Here is a 17,068-nt window from a genome sequence, read left to right on the forward strand (position 1 = left end):
TGGGGAAAAGATGCGCCTGTAGGCTTGGAGAGGGGGTTTTAATAGCTGGCAGAGCCGGGGGTGTCACCGTCGCCAGCCGTTCGTTCCGTTACTGTAGCCTTTCCAGAGAGTGGCGGCAACGGCGTGGCTGTGAACAAGAGAGCAGTTAGCCGTTGATCGCCCGAACGTTTCATCTACGCCGTCCATTTCCCAAGCAGATAACGATTCGGTCTCGCTGTCAATTTCTTCAGAGTTGCTGTTTCTTTCTTCAGTTAAGCCGTGCAGAGAAGCAGGGTCCTGATAGAGGCGATTCTTTCTTTCTACATGAATTTGTCAGACGACCTCACCTGACAAGAACGCAACACATTACCATGCCAATTTTCTAACTCGAGGGCATTCACATTGTGGATTTCTGATTTAGTTTTTCGTCAAATTACGGTGAAATTAACTACTATTTCAGTTTTCAAAATTTGGTTGAATTTCGTTGAATCTGGTTCCAGTTTCAACGAAATTCAACCAAATTTTGAATTTTGCCTAGATGGTATCAAAGTGTCGCCGCCTTGAGACAAAAAGTCAGCAAAATTACCCTCACGTTCATGAGATCGATCATTCTAAGTATAGTGTACTTAGCAACTACTCCCTTCGTTCGGAATTACTCGTCCAAAAAATGAATGTATCTAGATGTATTTTAGTTATAGATACATCCATTTTTGTGACAAGTAATTCCAAATGGAGGGAGTATGTTTCAGACTAGAGTTCATGCGTGAGTTTTAACTGGAACAAACGAATCAAGCACGAATCATGCATAAGTTCGGTACTTAGAAACTGAGTCCAACACAAACTTCGCATGTCCAAGCTTAAGATAGTTGGCCAAGAAGAACACACACACGCGGTTGGAATTGGAGCTGCCACAGAATCAAGCTTGAACGGGGTTAATAATGTCGTGGGCGGTGACAGGGGCGAAGAGCATGTGGGCGTGCGGGGTGAGGTCCTTGTGCGCCTCCTTGATGGTGCCCTCGGCGACGCCGGTGGCGACGGACACGTCCTTGACGGAGTTGGTGGCACCGGCGCGCTGCACGACCATGTAGATGACGGCGGCGGCGATGGACTCGGGGTTGCGGCGGACGTCGAGGCGCTCCTCGAGCCTGCGCACGGCCTCCTGCGCGTCGCGCACCTCCTGGTTGCCCAGCCCGAGCCGCGAGCAGAAGCGGCGCAGGTAGTCGGAGGCGCTCACCACGCCGATGTCCATCACCTGGCCGTCCTCCTCGCCGAGCAGCTTCTTGATGTGCGTCGACATCTTGCCGATGTCCTTCTTGGCGGCCGGCCCCGCGGCCGTGACGGAGGCGAGCTCCTTGTAGGTGCGCGGCATGCCGAGGTTGCGGCAGGCGATGTAGAGGCAGGCGGCGTAGACCGAGTCGCGGTTCCGGCCGCGCGGGACGCCCTTGGCCTCGTCCAGCTTCTTGAACGTCTCCTTGGCGTGGTCCCGGATGGTGGCGACGAGGCCGAGCCGGTCGGCCATGTCCCCGATGCCGCGGAAGCCGTCGACGAGGGTCACCGCGCCGGCGCCGTCGCCGGGCACGGACGTCCGCGGCAGGGCGTTGGCCTCGCCGGAGGACTTGCCGGGCTTCTTGTCGTAGGCGATGACGGTGGAGAGCTTGGTGTTGAGGAAGGGGTCCCCGGAGGCGCCGACGCGGCTGGGGTCGCGGTCCTCGCCGCCGCCGTCGTCGGCGAAGCTGCGCCACTCGGAGCCCTCGTCGATGTAGTGCGCGTCGAGGACGAGCGCGCACTCGGTGCAGATGGTGTCGCCGGTGCCGTGGTCCAGCACCACCTCCGTCGCGCGGCGGCAGTCCGGGCAGTAGACGCGCTCGTCGGCGCCGGTGGGCATCGTGGCGCAAGAAACTCTCGGGGCTTGGTTGCGGCGGCGGCGGCGGCGGCGGGTCGGGGAAAGTGGTGGGGGAAAGGGTTTGGGAAGCTGGGGCGGCTGGTATTTAAAGGCTGATAGGTCGGTGCGGGGAGTGGGCGTGCGCGCCACGGACCCGGAAGCGACTTCGACTCGTTTTGTGCACGGACGCGGCACGCTTTAAATTCACCGTATGATTTTTTTTTCAAGGAAAAACGCTTGGGAACCCTAATTGATCGTTGATGCGCATTGGCTGCCTCAGCAATCGTCCGATTAGAGCGTAGTACATTTTAAAGCCAATAATCGATTATGTCATGCCATCTACAGACAACGCAGTACATTTTAATTGTGTATTATTTTAAAAATAAATTTGTCTATACAACATCTAGATGTGAGATATTATCTCACATCTAAGTCATCACATCAGAGATCCTGTTGAACTACAGCTCCTACCACGACAACCAGCTGACATTATTGGAACAGAAGACGGTTAAGAACAAGAAAACCGTTCAGATTAGACAATATGTTTGAATTTTTTTGAACCTTTTTTTACAGACAGTGATTTTTTTTCTGAAATGTCAAATATTTTTTTAAACAAAAACATGTTTAAATTTTCTATAAAGTACTTTTCAAATGTGAATAAAATTTATAATTTCGATTTTAATTAAAAAAAAGAACAAAAATTGGTATTCTAAACAATTTCTTCTCGAACAAAATATGAAAACATAGGCAATTTTTGAAAATCTTTGAACAATTAAGAGAGTGTGGGCACTTTTGAAAATTCCAAACATTTTCTGGAAAACATGAATAAATTTATTATTTTTTATGTTAATTAAAAATCAATAATTTTTTTGTACCATTTCAAAAATGTTTCAAGCATTTCAAACAAAACATTTTGATGTTTCAAAAAAATGTATTATACAGTGGAAAAAAATCCTAACATACAAAGAAATGTTCGTGACAATTTTGTAAAAGAAACTTCACGCATTTCAAAAAATGATCAGTAGGAATTTGAAAAATGTTTACATTCTATAAAAAAATGAATGGGCATGTATTTGAAAAATATTCAGGATGTATTTAACAAACATGTTCAAAGTGTGTTAGAAAATGTTCCCGTGTATATAGAAAAATATACAATTGCATTACAAAAGTGGTTATGTATTTGTAAAAAAAAAAACATACAACTATATAGGGGTACTAGGTTGGGAACGAGTGAGTTGCGTGCCAAGGGTGGACATACAACTATGTAGGGTATGAGTTGCATGTTTGCCTTGGACATGCCGCTGGGTTGGGTGGGTTTACATGTTGGGGTTGGACATGAAACTAGATAGGGGTCGAGGCAAGTTGCGTGTTGAAAAACAAGGAATAAGCCTAGTTCCGAGTCAAAGGGTGGGCTTGCAACTAGAAGAACTACGAGCTGAGTTGCGTATTGATGATGGACTTACAATTGGGACACTACAAACTATGAGACCAGTTGCGAGTCAAGGGTCGACTTGCAACTAGGATAAAACAAACTACGGTTTCAATTATGAGTCATTGATGGACTTGCACATAGGATGAAAGACAAAAACATAGGCTCAGTTGTGAGTCAAGGGTGGGCTTGCAACTGGGATAAAACAAACTACGTGCCTAGTTGCGAGTCGAGAGTGGACTTGTAACTGTGACAAGTATGTAAAATAATGATAAAAGTTGCGAGTTGAGAGTGGACTTGCAAATGAGATAAAAAACAAGACACACACTAGTTGCGAGTCGAGGGTGGACTTGTAACTGGGACAACAAGAAATTATGGGCCCAGTTGCGAGTTGAGGATGGACTTGCAACTGGGACAATAACAAACTATGATCCCAATTGTGAGTCGGTGATGGACCTGCAATTAAGATAACTATGAAGCAATGAGCCCAGTTGCGAGTCAAGGATCGACATGCAATTGGGATGAAACAAACTAGGGATCGCCTGGAACTCATTCGACTGAGAAATAGATTGGTCTCGGTCGAATGACGTGGTGATGACGTCGTGTGGTATTTGTCTCATCCCGATCATCTGGCAGGCCCGAGCCAGCCTCCTTTCTCTCCCGCACAAAGCCCAATTGGGCCGAATCCAATCCCAGGCCCTTTGTTCTGTTGTTATTTGTGGGCTGTTCTGTTGTTATTTGTGGGCCTTTTGGCTTGTTTGTTTTGATTGTTCTTTTTGGGCCTTTTTGACTAAAAGGTTGTTCTTGCTTTACAAAAAAATAGAAAAAGACAAAATAAAGCCCTTGCCCAGCTGTACAAGATCAAAAAAGCTGCGTTGCTTTTTGTTCCTCCATGTTCCTCTCCTGATCGCAGCACATGTCCCAGCCCCCCGTCCACAAAAATCACAAACCCTCACCCCCCAACCACCCCCACTCCTCCTCCTTCCTCCTCCAGCCCCAGCCGCCAGGGCACAAACCTTTCCCCTCAAAAATGGCAATGTGAGCAGAGGAAGGAAGCTGATATGGTCGAAGAAGGCAAGGAGAAGCAAGGAGCAGAGAGAGAAGACAAGAAAAACATGGATGCAGGCAAGGAGAAGCAAGGAGCAGGAACAGATCAGAGGGCACAAAGCACTCACCAGGGTATGCATGCTTCTCCCCTCTCCAGATCTAGGATTCTTGTCTCTCCTTCCCCAGATCATGCATTCTTGTCTCTGTTCTTGTACTATCTTGCCCTTTTATTCTTCAGAATTCTATTGTGAAAACATAAAAAGGCAAAAAAGAAAGTCAATAATAAACATACAGAACAACCCCCATAGGAGCAAATTCGTAAAAAACATGGAGCTTTCTTCCTAGGTGCTGCATCCTTCATATACCTGACAAAGAAACTCTTGACATTGATTGCAGCTGTTCTTGATCCGTATGGAGCTACTATGTTTGGTTCTCAGGTTAGTGACTACAAAAAAAGCAAATGAAATTTAAATGAACTTCTGAATCTTGCTTGAACTATTCTGGTTATTTGGTTACGAAAATTTCATGTCTGATCTTTTGTACTATTATGGGGAAACACATAAAAACACAGGGGGGGCAAAATAGCCAACAGCAACAGTGGCTGAATTCTGGTGCTTGGAACCAAGGGATGCAACATACACACCCCTGGATGCAAAATCAGAGGCTTCCACATGCTTCTATTAACAGAACACAAAGGAATGCCCTGAATATTCCAGTGAGTGCAATTGTGTATGGTATCTTCAATATTCAAGGCAATACACAGGTATTTCTGTGCTCTTTGAAAAAAAATTGCTTTTCAAATTGTCAGTAGACATTTCTGTTAATGTTAAAACTTCTTTGTGCAGGCAAACTTGCATGTGAACCTGGGTGCACATACTTCAGTGGGTGAGTACAACCAAGTGTCTGCTGTGCTCCAACCCCCTGTAAGTGTTTACAGTCTAGAGAAAATGGGATAAAAAAAAAGAAAATCTACTACGATTGTTTTACAAGAAATAATGATGCAGGCAAACAAGGTCGCTTATGAAGCCCCTATGTCATACATGCAACTCCTACTTGCTGCTGAAGAAGAGGTTCTCTACTAACATACTCGTGTTTGCTTGACGTACATAAAAAGTGTACTAACTTACCAAAAAAAACCCACAAACATAAAAAACATCAAACAAAAACGAAACTAACTAGTGTTGTCTTACTTTTCAGGGTGCTAGAAATGCATCATCTCAATCACAAGAAGATCGCCTTGTTCGTACTGAGGTATGTTTTTTCCTGCTTAAACTTGTGTCTATGTCCCCTAAACAAAAATTGTTCGACTGCTGTGTATAACTATAAAAAACTCTCTACAGAATGATATGTACATGATAACTGGGCGATACAGTGTATCTTCAGAAGATCCATTCCAAGCACATGTTGGCAGTGGAGCTCAGCATACATCTGAAGTCGATGACCAGCATGATATAGATCTTGAACCTTTTGTTGACAATCGATTTTCAGAAAGCTTGAATGATTTGAACTGGGACAATGAAATGCAGACAGAAGCAGGAGGAAACAAAAACGGCTCTATGGTGTCAAATGAGATTGCTTCTGACAATGATTCTGATTCCGAGGATGATCTTTCTTCGTCGTTGTTGCAAAAGGCCTATGAAATTGCTGTTACAACTGTTGGAGAACAAGAGAACAGTGGTACAGCTGGTGAAGTTCAAAAATTAACACAGGAAGACATACTGATATTCCTTGAAACTGACAGTATAGAAGCCGCGCAAAGTGCTAGCCAAGAAGTGTGCAGCCATCACGTACCTCATGTGGACATGTTCTTTGATACGGATGATGCAGCTTACAACTTTTACAATGAGTATGCCTCAATTGCTGGTTTTTCTGTGATTAAAGCATCTCACTATTGTGGCAAGAAACAAGGAGGCAGTGCAGCAACTCGGGTAACTTTCAAGTGCAATCGGTCAGGAAGAGTAATTGATGAAGAAGAACAAGAGAATAGGAAGAAGAAACGACATGACACAAGGCAACAGAAGACAGGACAAGAGCCCTATCGCAACGCAAGGAAGAAAAAAGCAAACACCATTGCACTAACAGGATGTAAAGCTCAGCTTATTGTCACCAAGAAGGATGAGAAGTGGGTGATAACAACCATAAACCTAGAGCACAACCATGATTTGAGTCCTCACACAGAAGTGAAATACCTTCATTCTCATAACTACATGACAGACGAGGAGAAGCTCCTAATCCGAACTTTCAATGCTGTGAAGCTACAAACAAGACAAATAATAGCAATCCTAAGTTACTTGAGAGGCGGGAACACTCCTTACACCAAAAAGCATGTAAGCAATGTTAGAACAGCCATTGGCAAAGAGAGCAATCAAAATGACATGATGCAGGTGCTCACATATTTTAGGAAGAGACAAGCTGAAGATCCACAGTTTTACTATGCGTTCAAAACAACTAAAGTCTCTGATGACGCAAGTAAAGTTTTGTGCATTTTCTGGGCTGAAGGATATTCTAGGAAAATGTATGAGTTGTATGGAGACTGCCTCAGCTTCGACACAACATTCAAGACAAACAGATACAACCTCCCATTTGCTCCCTTTGTTGGTGTCACGGGACATGGCTAGAACTGTTTGTTTGCTTGCTCTATCATAGAGAATGAAACAGCTGACACCTTTCAATGGTTGTTTGAGACATTCTTGCATTGCATGGGTGGGAAATCTCCGTCCACAATCATAACAGACGAGGATGCTGGGATGAAGACAGCTATTCCTTTAGTTTTCCCGCATATCTGCCACAGGCGTTGTTTGTTTCATATTAAAAAGAAGGCTGAGGAAAAATGTACTAGGACTTTTGCAACACATAAGACACTACATGATGATTTCAGTGACATCATTCACAACTCTCTGACAATGGCTGAGTTTGAGCAATTGTGGACAGAAATGGTGGAGAAATACAACATTGGGCATGTGAAGTATTTTCAAATCATGTGGAAGAAAAGGAAAAGGTTTGTCCCTCTGTATTTCAAGACGGACTTCTTCCCCTTCATTCACTCTACTGCGCGTAGTGAAGGCACCAATGCCATTTTCAAGGACAACATCACGTCAACTCACAATGTGATTAGCTTCCTCCAAGAGTACCAGAAGATTTCAGAGACCATACAAGATAAGGAGAGGCAGCAAGACTCTATCACAAGAACAACTTCGCCGACATTCTGGGTACGAAGTGAGCTTGAGATACAAGCTGCAAAAATGTACAACAGAAAGATATTTTACAGATTCCAAAAACAGATAAAGTTTGTGCTGAATTTGCATATTGAAGAGGTTGAGAGAAATGTGAAGTATGAAGTCTACAAGACACCAATGCTAGCTGAAAAAGATTTCAGAACGCGAAGATTTGTTGTGATTGTCAACTTGCAGCAACAGTTTTTCAGTTGTATCTGTGGGAAATTTCAGAAAGATGGCATTGTGTGTTGCCATGTCTTGAGGGTCCTTTCTCATCTCAACATATCTGTGCTGCCAGGAAAGTATTACATAGACAGGTGGAGGCCAAAAAATACAAAGGACATACGGGACATCCGTTTCAATGTTCATTTGGAACTAACTGCTGGTAGTCAACACTTAAGGTATACCCTGCTATCCAACAGGCTCAATGAGATGGCTTCGGACGGTGCATCAACAAACAGAAAATATCTATATGTTGTAGCAGAATTTGAAAGGGTGCAACAAAAGTTGGATGAGATGACTAAAGAGGATGAACTTGGAGAAGCGCAACAAGCAAATGTTGACAAGGACACAACAGAAACTAATGCAGCACCGCATCCTGATGGCTATGGAGACAAACTTCAAGATCCTGATGTTGCAGTATCAAAAGGGCATCCACAAAAAGGTCGTTACAAAACTTTCATGGAAAGTTTAGCATCTAAACAGAAAGTCACGTGCAGTCGGTGTGGGATGCCTGGTCATTATAAAAGTTCTTGTACTGCAAGTACTGAAGATGTCAACTCAGCTCAGAAAGAAAAAGACAGCCGCAAACAAGCCTCAGGTTTTTTTCATAAAAAAACTTTCTCTCTTTTTGGTGTTACCTGGTTTTTACTACATTACAAAAAAATGTTTATGGCCTATAAAATTTTGCAGCCTCATCTAGGACATCTACAGGCAAGCAACCAGCTGGTGGAAACCCGAGGAAGAGGGCAAGAAAATAAAAATAAAAATTTGGGTGCTGGAAGTTCAAGAAGGCAAAAAATATGCAAGTGATGACTGAAATAAATGTAAATTGGCTAAAGTTTGGGTCGTTTGTTGTCTTACTGAACAAAAAGCAAGAAGGAACTATGAATGTTCATGGATGATATCGCTTTTTCTATTGTTTAAATTTGAGTTCTGGTAGACAAAAACAAGCAAACAAAAATTGCTTTCCTGTTGGGGTAGGAACACTGACCTTAACACAGTATGTCCCTTGGAAAATTTTCATCCACTTTTTCACTTGTGCTGTAGATTCCGTGCGCAAAAAGAATTTTGAAATCCTGCACCAAAGAAATGATGGGGGAAAATGATAGAAAACAAATGAACAAGGTCAAAAAATAATGTACACGTGCCGCAACAGAATACATAAAAAATGTTAGAAAAAGAGGGATACTGAAAATAATCAAACATAAAAACAAATAAAAAAAAGAAAAAGAACACTATAAGAACTGATGTTTTCGATATTGATCTGAAAACAAAATGACACAATCCGAATTGTTTTCCGGTTAATGACCAGTTTCTACGACACTGCTATACAACTTGTATTCGCTTTCAAAAAAAGAAAATCATATTGTTCCTCCATGTACACGGGATGTTGTGTGATGTTGTTAAACTTTTGTGATTGTTTTTTATCATCTTGCTGAAAGCCCTTCTTGTAGTATTCCTCCATGCATTACAAACAAATGTTATAGTTGATTGGCTGCTTGACCTTCTGAAGAAGTACAAAAAAAACTAGTTAGTAATCTCAAAAATCGCAGACAATCACAAAAACAAACTTTGTTACAGTGGCAAACACAAAAAAAATACATAAAAAATGGGAAGACAGAAGAAAAAGATAAACAATTTTGTATCATAAGTCATTTGCTAAAAAAAGAAAAAAGAAGAACAAGTATGCTTGAATGGAAGAAGTAAAAACATACCAATTTACCATGCAAAGTTCTTGACTAGTGCTTTGCCTTTATCCTCTATGTTGTGAATACTAAACAGAATGTCAACAGCAAATCTGACCCTTGCATCTGCTACGTCGTTCATCGTGAACTGTCGCTGCAGAGGATTTCGTGAAGCCCAAGTTTGCATCCACTTAAGAGCAAAAATACCACATGCATCGCTGTGTTTTTTGCATAAAATTTAACAACAAAAGAATTAAAAAAATAAAAACAGTAGTTGTGAATTTATGTTTACACGAATTAGCTAGTTTTTACCTTCCTATTTGCTTTGGCATGTTTGGGTACTCTACACCAAACTTTCTGAAACCCATCCCTCTCAGATTAGATTCTTCCCATGTTTTTATGAAATTATTTATCTAATGACAAAAAGAAAAACAAATACAATTATGATTAGAAACACAACAAAAATGGAAACGGGTGTGGGTATTAGCAGCTTAATTTGACAAGTAATAAAAAAAAGATTAGGAAAAGTGTTTTAACCATCAAATCTCTGATCCCGATATGGAATGGTGTGTTCCCTTCATAATATGAATCTAGGAAGCCAAATTTTCTTGCTATAATGTCGACAACGAACAAAAACCAATGCTCACCATGAACTGACGGAAAGAACATCTACATTTTTTGTATACAGAATTAGGTTGCAAAAAATTGATTGCAAAAAAAACAATCAACAATACTAAAAAAGAAAAAAAGAAAAATTAAAAATATAGTCTCGTGCAATCAACCGTACATGTTCACTTTCGTGTAGAGGCAATGCTTTCCCAGCTCCATTGAAGCTTCTAAGTGCTTTTCTCCTCATTTCCCTCCTTCCTTCTTCAGAGGACCAACTCCCAAGAAAATAATCCTGGTTTTGTGGAAGAACAAAATTTAATTGTTGAGCTTCCACCCAAGAAGTCCAGTAAAGTTTTGTACAAAAAAATCCTTAGTAGAAAAATGTTGAGCTGTGCTTGAAAATGAAATTTATTTGTACTTACACCTAGTGTAGTGAAGAAGTAGTGTCTTTTTGACCTCCTTGGATAATTTTCTCGAAACAGGATCCGACAAAAAACTTTGAAAACATAAGCTTCCACATGACCAGCCGCATCAAATGAATCACCGAGTTGTCCAAGGAAAAGGGTGGTTTTATCAATCAAGACAACAACTTGGCTGCAGGTGGTTTAACAACCAGTATTGTTAGTGAAGGCAACAAAAAATCAGAAACCATAAAAATCACGGCCAAAAAAAAATCTTAGTTCAAAAAAAAACCTTCTGTGAGGTTCAACTTTGCTAAGTGCCACTATTCCCTTGTGTAGTTCTATCTCATGTGGCTGAAGAGGTCTTCTCTCATTGTGATCATATGGAGAGCAGAGAACCTTGCTTGGGTGTATTATCTGTTTTGGAGGCAAATTCTCTTTATCCCTTGATGAAGAGCCTAAATAAAGCTTTGTGTTGTATAAGTTGGCTGCCGTGTTTACCATACTAGAGAATGAACCATTGAATGATCTCTCCCCCAAAACTTGAACATCCGGAGACACCTACAAAAAATCATGCACACACAATTTATTGTTAGAATGTATGACAGGAAAAAAATAGAGATGATGCTACACAAAAGAAAGGGGTCAAGAGAGCTCCATGAAAAAGGGAAAAATTGTTCATCAAATTTTCATGAAGGTAGTCACTTACAGGGATTGGTTGCTCTTTAGTGCCTTTTTGATCATCATCTTCAACATAATCATCTAAAAAAAGCCTCTTGCCAAAAATTGATGTTGCTGAATATCTCTGCAAAGGCACAAATAATGTTGAAAGGGACATGTTCACCAACCAATCAAAAAAATGAAGCACAAATTTTGAGATCAATTTTTTTGAAAAAAACAAGTTTGTAAAAAAACAGGTAGAATTTTGATGATACCTTCCTGTGCTTGTGTATAGGACTTTCAGTGTTCTCACTGTCCCATTTGCCCATCGGGGAGTAGCATGTTGTTCCTCTGTCCCAAGAGTGTGACATGCGTGCAACAGGGGATGTCTGAATGAAAGTTTTGTTGTGTATGCAAAAGAAAACATAAAAAACTGGGGTGTTTAGAAAGGCATAAAAAGCAAAGAAAACAAAAACAGTATTTTTTGGGAAAAAAAGACATACCAAGTCGAGGATGCCATCCTTTTCTATGAACTAGGGAAGAAAGTCTCTGTACTTGCAAATGGCTGTGGACACAGGCTGTCTCTGGGCACAGTGTATGGACGAATCTCCCTGCACTTCTTGCTCATCCTATGAAAACACGAAGAAAAAAAGATGAATACCAAAACAGTAGGAGATTTACTACAACAAATTTGGTTTGAATTTGTAGTGTGTACTTGGCAAAAAGATGGTACCTGCAAGGTGTGTCCTTCGATGACATCCTTGCTTGCATTCCATGTATATTTCTTCTTTGCTTCCTACAAATGTTGAAATATAAGTGGGTGAATTTTGTAGCACGGCAAAATGGTGTGTATGCAAAGAAGAAAAAAATGACAACTCAAACACAAAAAAAGGACTAGGTGCGGAGAAACCAATTACCTCTATTTGAGCATTATATTCTTCCGAGTTCATCTGTAATGGGCGCCACAATTCTGGCTCTGTTATTTGATTGCCACAATCATCATGGTCTGGAAGTATCCTGCAGCTAGGTGTCATATCGTCTGCAAAGAAGTACTTTTGCCTTGCAATGTCTAATGGGTGCAATGTGTCTTGGAACTCTTTAATGTGTTGTTGCTTATCGTCTATCCCATCGTCAGGAAAAGAGAAAAAAAATACACAAAAATAATGAGAAGAGAATTGATGCCAGCACAAAATAAAGAGACAAAATCATGACTGCTCAAAAAAAAGTGTAGGCAGTACCGTTTGATGGTGCTATATTGATATCTATATCAAGTTCAACACGCTTATTGTAATCCCTGACATCCATAGTATTTCCATCTGAAAAAAATAAATTAACAAAATAAGTAAATGAAAAAACAAGGCAATCAGAAAATCTTTGTCGAAAAATGATGTGCTGATGAGTAATTTTGTCACGAGGCTGAATGTGTGAAAGTTTTCCCCTCGAGTAAAACCTTTGTCATTGTTGGTTTGAAGGTGCATGCATTCAGGTACAACTGCTTGCTTCTCTTTTCGTTGGTCAACGGGACTGGTATCTACACAATGCTATGGTTGTGGAAGAAACAAAAGGTTCAGTCGTGGGTGTATATAAAAAGCACAACCTAGATCAAAAGTATTATAAAAAAGCACAAATGGGACAGTAAGACAGAACTTCAAAATGAATTCCTCAGGCGGTGTACCTGTGTTTTATTGTTGTTAACAGTGTTATGTTGAAACCCTGCAAATGTTGTGTGTACATCTCTGCTAGATACTTCCTTTGAATTGATTACTTGTTCTGTGCTCATCACTGCTTTTGCCAATCTGGCTGACAACAGCATGTAGTTCAGGCTAGAGCTTTTCTCTGGTGCTTCTATTTCAATAGGACAATCGTTGACATTGCGCTCGAGGATATTGCTATGTACATACATCATATTTGTGTCTTGGTTGTGTTTAACACGGTCAACCTTGTTTGTGCTTTCTCCCTGCCCCAAAACAAAAAAAAAGATATGGTTGTTGTCAGGGTTATATGCAGAAGGCTAAAAAGAGAAAAATGTAAGACAAAATATTAGAAAATAAAAATGTGTTCTACTGCTCTTCCTGTATGTGTACATCCTTTACCATTTCCATAATTTGCTTCCTGGCGAATTAGTTTACAAACTTGCATGATAAATGACAAAAAAAGTAGGAAAATAATAAGAATGTTAGATGTTTGTTCTTTATTTGAAACTAACCATTTCAACTTGATCTTTGTGCTCATTTGTAGGAGCATTCCATATTACTGGATGCAAATCAGCTTTCGCTCCTTCTCTGTCAACTTCAAGAGTGCTTTGCTGGGGCTGTGGTCATGGTCATTTGGTGCAGAAAAAATGAACCAAAAATCAAACACACAAAAAACAAAAAAAATAATTAAAAAAAGACTAAATACAAAGCCAAAAGTACCTTTATTTTATCTTGCAATGATATGTCCTTGGTTGTTGAAGATATTGACTGCTGTGTACTAGTCTTCACTCTCCTCTTCCTGCCTCTTTGATCTGCCAGAAATATAGTGGGGGTCTTAATACAGAAAAACACAGCATGAGTAAAAAAAGAAGAAAAACGGTGTAATAACACACCACTGCCCATTTTCAATCCCATTAGAATCAACTCTAATAGTACTGCCAGACCCATTATCTTTGTCAGTTGGCATGTATAAATGGTCGGATGACTCTAACTTCTCTGTATGTTGAGAGCCATTACAAGAAGAGACAATGTTCAAAGTATCAAGCAGCACTTGTTTTGCTATCAGGCATGTGGTCAGGTTTTGATCCTTTACGCGCTCCTGGAAATTGAGGAATATATCTTCTTTGATCTAACAAGCAGAAAAAAAATCCACAAAAAAATCAAAAAAATATAGGAAAAAAAGGAAACCAAAATAACTAAAAAGCACTGTTGAAGGTGCTGTCTCAATCAATCCTGATGCACTTTACCTTTTCTGAAAAAGAGTTGCCTAACACCCTTTGTATAGCTTTTCTAAGCATTTACTCATGAGTACGAAAAAACTCTGAACATAGACTGATGGTCAACTCTCTGATAAAAAACGGATTACTCAAAATTACAAAAAAAATCATGAATCAACCTATCTGAACATTGACTAATCCTCCTCGTTTGAGCTACATGTAGTGATTCTGTAGACAAAAACAGAGTTGGTCGACTGATCGTGCGCTTACAGTAGGGCAGGCAGGGCAGGCAAAAGCATTGGACATAAAGTAGCTTGAGAAAATAAAAAATAAAGAAAATGATCCTCTCTGAATACTAACTGGTGAGTCACACTCTCTCAAAATATAAAATGCATGCTCCCTGAATAGACTAGAAAAACTGAAAAACACATGATGTATTCTCTGGAAAAAAATACAGAGTCAACTTCTGAAAAAATTACAGAGCCAACTTCGGAAAAATTACACACTCAACAACTTCCCATGACATCAAACTCTGAAAACTGTTTCATACAAACAAAACAAACTGCGATATGCTAGTTGGAGGCAAACCATTCAATTCATGAATTGCATTCTACTGTATGAGCCTCCAATGATGAACACTGCTGCAACAACTTTTGAGTTGGATGACCACAAATACTAACTGATTTTCTACTGTATGAGTTGTTGTTGTTGACAAACATGTTGGCTCAAAGCTATATGATCAGTTTTTTGCATTTTCTACCATGGAGGCTTCAAGGGCCAAGTTAAAACAAAACATATAAACAGTAAGGATACTACAAACATACACACACAAAATCTGTCGGTCCTTAGCCTTCAAACACAGGAAACAATTCAAAGGAATTTGTATATGCTATCAAATTCAAAAGGGATTTGCAGAAAAAAAACATGATGCACACTGACGGGCTAGCCATTCCTTAGACTTCAACACATGAAACAATTCCTTAGCCTTCAAGGACATAACAGCAGGCTTACAAAATTCAAAGGCACACACTGCCCACGACAAATTAGAGTTCAATGGCCACATAAATACTGACTAATTTTGACGCAGGCTCAGGAATGAACAAAAAAAATAGAGTTCAGTGATGTGAATGAACAAAATTTAGGCAGGCTCATACAAGGGGGACGCGCAGGGGGGGGAGATGTGTGCTGCTCACTGGATTCGGCGGCTCCTCGCCTGTGGAGAGCTCCGGGGCGGTGGGGACGACACGCGAGGGTGGCTCGTCGGCGGCACAGAGGTCGCGGACAGTGGGGACGGCGCGCGACGCTGGCTTGTCAGCGATGCAGAGGACGTCGACGGTGCCCGCTGTGTCCGTGGCGAGTGCCTCGCCCGTCTCGCGGAGGTGAACTGCAGGGGGTTCGTCGGCGGCGAGGTCGGTCGCCATCGCCTTGGAGGTAGTCACCCCCGTCTCTTCCTCCTCTGCTCCACCTCCACCGATTTCAAAACAGTGGCGCACGAAAAAAATGGACAGAGTAAATGTGTCGGTGTGGAGAATTATGACAGATCCGTTGGTGCATTGGGATATTACAGAAAACCCCCTGAAAAACTAAAAAACTGTTTCAATTAGAGAAATGATCCTTCCCTCCCCTAGTAGCACTTGTGTGTGTTTTGAACTAGCAAGTACGCAGTAATGAAAAACTTCAAAAATTGCAAAACAAAAAATGACACAATAAAATGGAACATTGACAACAAACTAAAAAAATGTTGAGTTAAAAAAACAAGTTGTTGTAGAGCTTTTTCAGTTGTTACAAAAATTCGATGGTGAACTTGCAAAAAAAAGTCCACCGTAGGGCGAGCGACACTTCACCGTGACTTTTCCCCCCTACGTCAGCTCGGTGAGCTGGAAAAAAACCCGGTGTCTCCTTGTACAATGAGCCAAAGAAAAATGCCCCGTAAAGCTATAGTCATTTATGTATGCAAAAAAGAAGCATGCGTGAACGACATCGTCGGCCCCTGTTTGCCATCAATTATAGCCTAATACCTATCAAGGTCACCAGCAAAAAAAATTGTCCACTAGAAAACATTGGCGTAAACTCCATGTTCAATAACGGAATCATCGTCAACAAAAAGATGTTAGAAGCAAACAAACAACAACAAAAGCACCCCCTCCCCACCTGAGTTGTGACTTGAGGCTTGAGTCGCAACTAGGGCAACTACAAAAAGTACACCACGATCGAGTTGCAACTCATGAGCGGAGTTGCAACTTAGGTGAAACACAACCAACATCTCGAGTTGCGACTCGGGGGTTGGTGTTGCAACTGGGACGAATACAAAACATCTCGAGTTGTGACTCGGGGATGGAGTTGCAACTGGCTGAATAGAAAACAACAAATGCAACCCTTCGAGTTGCAACTCGGGAGCGGGGAGTAGCATGTTAAAGGGTTTAATTGCAAGCCCCATGAAAAACAACTCGGATTGCAGGTCGGTTATCGACACGCAATTGGGTTATCGACATACAAACTAGGGGCCCTTGACACATGCACACACACTTCTCCCCCCCCCTAGTTGCAGGTCGGTGTTCAACTTGCAACCAGGGGTCAAGAATAAAAACACGCACACACACCCTAGTTGCGGGTCGATGGGTAACTTGCAAACTGGGGGCCCTTGAGACACACACACACACACCCCTAGTTGCGAGTCGATGGCAACTTGCACCTAGGTGTCAAGAATAAAACACACACACACAAAGACCCCCCGAGTCAATGTGTAACATACAACTGGGGGCCCTTGACACAAGCACACACACCTCGCCCCCTAGTTGCAAGTTGATGGTCAACTTGCAACTAAGGGTCAAGAATAAAACACACGCACGCACTCATGCACACTCCCTAGTTGCAAAATCAATTTGTAGCTTGCAACTGGGGGCCATTGAGGCACGTACACACACTTGTCCCCCTAGTTACGAGTTGATGGGCAACTAGCAACTTGGCGCCACAAAAAAACACAGACGCAGAACCCCTAGTTGTGAGTCGATGATTAACATGCAACTAG

At 41.5% G+C, this 17,068-nt stretch overlaps 2 protein-coding genes across 2 annotated transcripts; one reads left to right on the forward strand and one right to left on the reverse strand.

Moving 5' to 3' along the window:
• Positions 1 to 829: 829 nt before the first annotated feature.
• On the reverse strand, positions 830 to 1,864 carry LOC119350768 (transcription initiation factor IIB-like). Its single transcript, XM_037618434.1, has one exon. The coding sequence runs from the start codon at positions 1,862 to 1,864 to the stop codon at positions 896 to 898; it is 969 nt and encodes a 322-aa protein (XP_037474331.1). The 3' UTR covers positions 830 to 895.
• Positions 1,865 to 4,253: 2,389 nt separating this feature from the next.
• LOC119310806 lies at positions 4,254 to 7,289 on the forward strand. Its single transcript, XM_037586426.1, has 7 exons — positions 4,254 to 4,469; positions 4,734 to 4,774; positions 4,909 to 5,100; positions 5,183 to 5,260; positions 5,342 to 5,407; positions 5,535 to 5,588; positions 5,678 to 7,289. The coding sequence occupies exons 1-7, from the start codon at positions 4,352 to 4,354 to the stop codon at positions 6,953 to 6,955; spliced, it is 1,827 nt and encodes a 608-aa protein (XP_037442323.1). The 5' UTR covers positions 4,254 to 4,351; the 3' UTR covers positions 6,956 to 7,289.
• Positions 7,290 to 17,068: the final 9,779 nt, after the last annotated feature.

Source organism: Triticum dicoccoides, chromosome 1B, assembly GCF_002162155.2.
Source record: "Triticum dicoccoides isolate Atlit2015 ecotype Zavitan chromosome 1B, WEW_v2.0, whole genome shotgun sequence".
Lineage (NCBI taxonomy): Eukaryota > Viridiplantae > Streptophyta > Magnoliopsida > Poales > Poaceae > Triticum > Triticum dicoccoides.

Coding starts and splice junctions, on each gene's coding strand:
- LOC119310806 (XM_037586426.1), top strand. CDS start 4,352: ATGGTCGAAGAAGGCAAGGAGAAGCAAGGAGCAGAGAGAGAAGACAAG. Junction 4,470..4,733: donor GGCACAAAGCACTCACCAGG/GTATGCATGCTT, acceptor CATTGATTGCAG/CTGTTCTTGATCCGTATGGA. Junction 5,589..5,677: donor ATCGCCTTGTTCGTACTGAG/GTATGTTTTTTC, acceptor AACTCTCTACAG/AATGATATGTACATGATAAC.
- LOC119350768 (XM_037618434.1), bottom strand. CDS start 1,864: ATGCCCACCGGCGCCGACGAGCGCGTCTACTGCCCGGACTGCCGCCGC.